At 52.7% G+C, this 8,041-nt stretch overlaps 1 protein-coding gene across 1 annotated transcript; it reads right to left on the reverse strand.

The window, feature by feature from the left end:
• Positions 1-5,823: 5,823 nt before the first annotated feature.
• LOC307180766 (WASH complex subunit 3-like) lies at positions 5,824-7,407 on the reverse strand (the record flags this gene model as incomplete). Its single annotated transcript, XM_079911202.1, has 2 exons — positions 5,824-6,405; positions 7,354-7,407. The coding sequence occupies 2 exons, from the start codon at positions 7,405-7,407 to the stop codon at positions 5,824-5,826; spliced, it is 636 nt and encodes a 211-aa protein (XP_079767328.1).
• Between the last annotated feature and the right edge of the window lie 634 nt (positions 7,408-8,041).

The raw sequence follows: 8,041 nt of genomic DNA on the forward strand, positions 1-8,041 counted from the left end.
TTATTTGCTTATTGTTTCTTAGACTTTTATGTCCATTCATTCACTCGCTTCTTCAGTTATTTTTCATTCATTTATTGGTCTGTCATTGGTTTCTTCACATGCTTATTTATGTGTTACTTTATTCATTCATTCTACTCCCATGCGTGTCCTTTCATCCACTCGTCCTTCCTTCCATTGTCCATTTGGGCGCCCAGCTCCTCACACAGTCACCAGGGGTTTCTTCTTACATCCTTTCTTTCCTTGGTTCATTCATTGTTTTCACTCCTGACCGTGTTCATTCATTCATCGCTTCGTTCATGCATTTATTCCATGATTCTTTGGTTCATTCATGTGTTTTCTAATAAATTCATTCATCCACACATCATTTGACAAAATTCACTACTTTATTACTGTACTCTATGTATTGGATGTCCCTGCCACCGCCATCCCCCCAGCATATTCACGGCATCTCAGTAGAAAGGGCCCTGTTATTATTATTATTATCGTAAAATGTAAAACACACACAGAGGAAAGCATACACGTCATAAATCTATGGCTCAAAGAGCTCCCAGTAACTGAACACACCATTGGGATGAGCGCCCACCCTGGAACCTGTCTGTGCTCTTCTCTCTCTCTCAGTTGTCATCTTAGTTTTGGGTCCCGTGTTAGCAGAGTTTAAGGCTTCAGTGACTGCAATTAAGTTGGGAGGTGAAAAGAAACACTCGAGGGAGGAGGGGAAGTGAGCCAGGGAAGGGAAGCCCTCCAAAAAAGCCTGTGTTCAAACCAGGAGGCAGTGCTGCACACACGTGCACAAGAAAGTTCCCCCTGTCAGAACGGCTGGCTGCGTATTTACACACCAGCTACCTTGCCATTGGTCGCCATAGGTCCCAGCTACCTCGCCGTTGGTTGCCTTAGGTCGAAGGCTCTTCCCAGGGCTGGGGCATTAATGCTGAGACAAGCAAGTTCTGCCACACAGGGTACTGGGGTAGGATTTGGTGATCAAAAAACACCCCCTGGGGGCTTCCCTGGTGGTGCAGTGGTTGAGATTCTGCCTGCCAATGCAGGGGACACGGGTTCAAGCCCTGGTCTGGGAAGATCCCACATGCCGCGGAGCAACTAGGCCCGTAAGCCACAACTACTGAGCCTGCGCGTCTGGAGCCTGTGCTCCGCAACAAGAGAGGCCGCGATAGTGAGATGCCCACACACCGTGATGAAGAGTGGCCCCCACTCGCCGCAACTAGAGAAAGCCCTCGCACAGAAACGAAGACCCAACACAGCCAAAAAAAAAAATTAAAATAAATAAACAAATATTAAAACAAAAAACAAAAACACCCCCTGGGCAAAGAAACGCAGGGGCTGGTGGTTGGAAGTTGGTCCTGGACTGAAGTGGTAAAGGCAGGACTTTCAACGGTAGCCCATCAGCAGGGTCACCAGTCCCACCACCTCTCCACTCCCTGACTATTTACCATCCTCCGTCCCACCTTCACTTGGACTTATTGTCACGTTCGACTCAGAAGGATCCTTAGACACAGTCGGGCCTGAGGGCTCTATTTCATGCGTTGGGGAAACTGAGCCCAGAGAGTGGAAGCAAAAGGTTCCAGAACACTCGGTCAGCTGTGCGAGGACCCAAACCCCACCCAGGCCTCTGCGCAGATTGAGGTGACCTCTGACCTCACTTCTGAATTCTCTGCCAGAAACATTCACCAAGAACAAAATAAGCAAACAGAAGCTGCTGCCTTTGAAAAGCCAGAGGCTGAGTTGCTCCGGGGGGCCGTCTTTGCTTTTTAGAACTCCTCCCCCAAACAGACACACTTAAAAGCCACATTTGCAGATGGAAAGTGCCCATCAGCCTCAAGCCAAAAGAAATGCATGTGATCACTTGCCCCTGTGAACAGAGCATGCGTGATGTAATTGCATCTCGCTAAAGTCCCATCTGGAGGATATATTATAGGAGGAGAGGGTTTGACCTGGGACAATTCAGTCACCATATATGCACTTCAGTGCCTACACTTACTTCATTTAAATTGAGAAAGAGAACATAGCCTTTAAAGGTTACCTTCCTTCAAGATGTTCTGGGTCTGTGCCGTGTGAGCACATGGGGAACGTGTGAAAGTTTGGTGTTTGTCACTTATCTAATCCCACTCTCTGGTCTTTCTCCACTGCTGCAAAGACCCAATTTTCTGCAACTCCTCACCAGCAAATTCTCTCTGCAGCCTGAGTTTGCCATATTCATCTCTTTGAAGAGATTGGACATAGCTCCTGGGCCAGGGGACACGAGGCCAGGCAGCTGAGAGATTATATTTCAGCTCTGTCATTTCCGTCATGGACTACTAATAATAGCTACCATCTCCTGAGGTCCTACTATGTGCCAGGAGTGGTGCTGGGGGCTTTGGACAAACATTCACTGCAACCCTGCAACATGGAGGCTTATTTATGCTCCCACCATTGCCTCCTGCCTGGATTATGTCCAAGCTGCCCACCTGGCCTCTCTGATTCCACAGCTCTGCTTGCCTGTAGATCCCATCCCACCCCTGCCTATGGACACCACAAAAAGGGACGGTCTTGCTCTCAGAGTGAATTTTGGCCATTGAGCAAGCAGAATGGGTGCAGAGAGGGTGCTCAGCCCCTCTCTGTTTTCTGGTTTAGGAGGGGGGCAGGCAGTGAACTGGCATGGCCTGGCAGCCCTCAGCCTGGGAGGAAGGAAAGTGCATCGTGGCTGGCTCTAAGTGCCCGTGGGGAGAGCGATGGGTCAGATCATCAAAGGAAACTGACCTTTGGGTCATCCTTGACCCTTGGGTCAGGAGTCATCTGGCTCAGCCACCAGATGTATCTGGGCACCTGCTCCCTCTTGAGGTCACATGATTCCTTGAATTACAGTAAGAGCTATCTGTGTTGAGCACCTACTGCAATCATGTGACGAATATCTACTGAGTGCCCACTAGGTGCTGTACACTGGGGCTACAGCAGTGAACCCCACAAAGCGGGCGATGACAGAGACGGGCCAGCCAGCTCCCGCTGTGCCCACTGTGCCGGTGGCCTCTGTAGCCACGTGGGGGCTCCCCTTTCACACTCTGGCCCGTCCTGCTGCTCGACTTCTGGCACTCCTCTCCTTCCCTCCTTTCACATCCTGGTCCTTGCTCTTTTCTCTCTTTGGAGCTGGGGCTGGGGGTCCGGGGGAGGGAAACAACAGGCACATGGAGGACAAATCACAGAGCCAAGTGGGGTCTTCTTCCTGTTTCTTCCCCTAAGAAATGGGCAGTTTTGCGCAAATTAATTTAAGCACAGCCCATCACTAAAGAAGCAAACAAAGCCGGTTAGATTCATTTTCTTGGTCAGCTTGTTCAAGCCTGGTATTAATCTATTCATCAGCTTAGTTCATCAGGAGAAATCACGCTTCTTCAGGAGTTTTCTAACTGAAAATAATGCCTCATTAAGTTAAACATATTAACCTGAGAACAGTACTGATGTCAGACAGACTAATGAATGTCATTATAGTGAATGCACAGTAGTCCTCGAGGGACCCAACCAGCCATTAGAAACTCTCTGCAAATGCACTCAGCTATTGTCCCAAGGATGTGGAATCTCGAGGGAGGGAGGGAGATGGGAAAGGAGCTGGTGTGGAGCTGCGGTCATCCCGGGGAGCGGTGCCCTGATGAATCCCGGCATCTTTGAAAGCTTTGAGGGGCACATGGCCAAGGGAGGCACCAAGTGTGTGACATGACTCATTGTTGAGTCCAAAGGGAGGGACGCTGGGATTAGCCTCTAGAACAGGAGGGAGGGCAGGAGGGTCAGAGTTCAGGCGTCAGAACACTGGGTCCTGGTCCCAGGGCTCGTCATCACAGTGGACGAGGTTTGATTCCAGCTCATCTTTACTGAGCCGAGTGCTGTGTTGGGACTTTCACATGCATTGTATTCATGCAACCCTCACAGAATCCCAGGGAAACTGAGGCTCAGAGGAGTCAAGGGGCTTGCCCAACTTAAGGTCATGAGTGAGTGGGAGGGAGAGCTGAGACTGAGATCTAGGTTGGGTGACCCTGCGGGAGGCTTCCTCTCCCAGCCCCCCACTCCCACCCCCAGCCTCACCCTCCTGGTGGTCTGTCTTCAAAGCCTCCTGACTCCATCCTCCAGGACCCTGTAATTCCTCAATTAAAGCTGTGTGGAGAGGCTCTCTCTTCACTACCATACAAGGCACACTGATCACAGGGTTTAGGATAGACCCTGGCTTCCACACGGCCCAGGAGCACACCCGCTGTGACCCCCCCAGGTTCTGAGTGAACTAAAGTTCCCAGCACACCGTGGATGCTAGGCAACGCTGGTCTGCCTGCTGTGAGCTGAGCTCCTGGTCCATCCAACTGCACTTGGGCTTTGGTGAAGGGCCAGGCAGGCGGGGGGCAGAGGAGCAGAGGTGCCCTTCCTGACGTGCAGCCCAACACCCATATCCCACACAGCTTCCCTTGGGGTCTGGCACACGGCTGGTTTCAAGGCAGAAGTGACCTCGCCACGGTCTTCCAAACTGGGCAGTTCACATGTGAGTGGGGCAAATGAGCCCAGGGCACTGGAGAGAGTCCAGTCCTAAAGGCAGGGAGAGGGGAGAGTGGGAAGCATCTGGAGACAGAGGCAGAGTCACGGGGAATGACACAGAGAAAGTCTGGGAGACAGCATGGAAGAGATGCCTGGGCCAGAGGAGGGTTCTGTATAAAGGGCCAGGTCAGCTGGTCCAAGGTGAGGTAAGAGAGGGGAAAAGTAGAAATGTATATTTCCAACTATCCAAACCTCTAGCTGACACTCTGCATTTTCCTCATCATTGATTTATGAAGTAATGGACACGTGGAGGCACATGTTTTGGCCATCATGTTGGAGATCTCATTTGACTCTAAAAATAGAACTGTCCCTGAGAGGCAGTTGTTATTAGCCTCATGTGTCAGGTGAAGAAGCTGAGGCCCAGAGATGCTGAGTGCCTGGCCAGGGTCACAGAGCTCGAAAGAGCCTGGATCCACAGCGGGGGCTGCCTGAGCCCAAGGGCCATGTCCTCCCCACTGGCCACGTTGAATCTCATATCAGCAGGTCCAGCTGGACAGCGTTTGTTTCCCCTGCAAAGTACAGACGTCTGGAAAATGTCTGCTTCTGGCCCCCTCCCTCCTCAGTTTGGCTCGTAGGCAGGATGGGTCTCATAGGCAGGTGATGTGAAGAGTAGCAACTGTTGCCAGTCTTGCCTGTGGAGAGGCAGGCCCTGCCACTGTGAGTCAGCACAAGCCCGAGGGACCTGGCATAGACCTGTGGGGACTCCTCTGATCCGGAGCTGGTGTTCCCCCTTCGCCCAGCTGTTCAGGGAGGGGTGTGAGTTCCCCTCACCGCGGGCACTTGCTCTCACGTGGTGCATTTTTATTTCAGTCGACAAGTGTAATTCATTTAAGGCTCTCTGCTGGTTATTTCATGTCTCCAAAGCACGCTCTTCATGGAAAGATCAATTCCAAGGGAACACCTAGTTACCGAGGACTACAGCCCAGGACACAGTCTCTCAGAGAACTCCGAGGAGCTGCTTGGAAGAGGCAGGGGGAGGTGAGCATACATGTGACTTTGGAGAAGGGGTACATGCATTCACACACACATCTTGGTAGAGGGCTGCCGCTCGTCACAAGGCACACATATCTCAGCTAAAGATTTTAGTGCTTTTTTTTTTTTTAATAAATGCTTTATTTATTTATTTTTTCACAGAGGAAGCTTGGTGGTGGAAATGTAGCCATTTGCTGCTTTTATGACTAAGAGTTAAAGTCCAGGCTCTCTTTCTTATAGAACGTAAATGTGCACCGACACATGTATCTGTAATTGTTATCAAAATTAAGCTTAGTCACTAGAAGAAGATTCGCTGTCTGAACCTTCTTCTGCATTTTTTTCACCTTCTACATCAGGCACTGGGGCATCTGGCCTCTGAGGAAGATCTGGGTCTAGTCCTTCCGATATCATTTCGTTTCTTATTGCCATCCCTGGAACACCCACTTGAGCCATTCTGAGATATCTGGCATATCTTACGTCCTTGGCTACAGTTAAGATATTTTCTGGTGTGACTTCACTTTCCCGTGGTCCAGAGTCTTGTAAACTGTTCTGTGATTGCTCTGAAGTGGTTTCAGAATGTGTTTCATTTGTGATCCTAGCGACACGTATAGGAGATACTTCAAATATGACATCGTCTAGCCCTGGGATAGATGACAACTTCGCATCTAAAATATTGAGAGTTGTTTCAATTTGCTGCATACGAAGAGAAAGTTCTGCCGGTTTCTCCTCACAAACTGTAGAAAAGGGGCTGAGGAACTGTACAGTGTGCACCACAAATTGGTTTAGAAATGCCACCGTTCTTTCCTGTGGAATAGCTGGCACCTTGTTCAGGTCTATGCCTGACCCCGTGAGGGGAAGCCCATCCTCATCCGCCTCCTCAGCGGGTGGGGGACCCAGGGCTCACCCACAAACCCCTCCCCGACCTGGCCTGCCCAACGTGGTAATAGCGTCCTAGTGCTTTTCTAAGTGTGGGAAGATGCAACAAATTGGGTTGTCTTGGCTGGGGTTAGGTTGTCAATCAAGGGAGGGTGGGGTTTGGAGACAACTGTCCTCCTGCTGCCACCAAGCCACAGGATCTGCAGGGTCACCGCCACTCAGCCCGGCCCTCCCCTTGGGGGGAGGGAGGGCTTGGCTGGGGCGTCTGCGCTGTCGGTCACTGGCCTCCAGCTCTGCTCAGCATGGGCTCAGCCTTCTGGGCGGCTGTCCTGTTGGCGGAGTTGGGCATTTTGTGTTCTGGGAGGTGTGGCCTGGCTGTTCCTGCTCTCCTGGGGAGCCTGGGGGAGCTGAGGGCTCTGAAGCAGCAGGAGAGACCTGCCAATGAGACGAACGAGCAAGGCCAGAATCCCAGGGCTAGGTCCCTGAGGCCCCTAACAGAGCCCAGGCGTGCCCCAGGCCCAGGTCAGCCACAGTCGTGGAGACTGTCAGGAACTACAGGGACAGGGTCGGCTCAGATGTGGAGGCCTGGGGTTGGGAAAAGGCGGAGTCTTCAGGAAATGATCGAGCTGCCCCCACAGTTCAGGGTACAGAGCAGGCTGGGCGCTGCCGGGGCTCTCTGGGTCCAGGGGAGTGCAGGCCACCGCCAGGGTCCAGGCTCTGTCACCGAGGGCTCTGCCTCTGCAGCTACCAAGACCTGGGTTTGAATCCCACCTCTGACACTGCGCACCTGTAGGATCCTGGGAAAATGACTTGACCTCTCCAAGACCTAGTTTCCTCATCTGTACAGTGGATTCTGGGTGCCTCCCGTTCCAAGTTCATTTTCTCCACGTGCAAATAGGAGGTGAGAAAGTGCAGGCCCTCGAGGCACAGGCTCACCTCCCTCACCTTCTGAGGGAGCTGGCAGGCGGAAACCCTCACATCTGACTCTCCAGGGGGCATGGAAGACCACTGGCCCTGGACTGGGAGTCAGGTGGCCTTGCTGGCCCCTCCACATGTGGCCCTGGGGCCTTGGGGGCCGTGCCCCTCCTCCTGCTGCCCCAAGGGCTCTGTGAGGGGAGAGGGACCCCGAAAGGAGTAAGGGGAATTGTGGCATCTTGGGGGAGGGGGAGACCTGGAGGTGGTCCAGGCCCCCCCGATCTCACAGGAGAGGAAACACACACGTTCTCCTCACCCTCGGTTCGTCCCCAGCCCCAGGGGTGACTGAGGAGCTGAGTCCTGCTGGGTTCCCACTGGCCATTCAGACCCTTAACTCCTCCGTGTAACGGCCCCTGTTTTGCCTGTGGAAGCACCTGGTGCTGGGCTCCAGAAAAATGAGGAAAAAGGGAGGGTCCCCCAGGGACGTGCCCCACGTCCAAGTGCACACAAACCAGCCCGCTTCGCGGTTTGCCAAGCTCACCCCCTTCCTTCACCAGCTCTCACCAGCTTCCAGCCCTGTTAGGTGAGTTTCCCTGGCTGTTTCAGCCCCTCCCTCGCAGGGTTGCTGGAATCAGACTGGCCGCGCGGACATGGCAGGAGCCCCACCAGTCTCCTCTGCCTGAACCCCACATCCCTGCCCCTGGGCCTCAGGGCCAGA

The sequence above is a fragment of the Stenella coeruleoalba genome (genome assembly GCF_951394435.1).
Source record: "Stenella coeruleoalba genome assembly, chromosome: 1".
Classification (NCBI taxonomy): domain Eukaryota; kingdom Metazoa; phylum Chordata; class Mammalia; order Artiodactyla; family Delphinidae; genus Stenella; species Stenella coeruleoalba.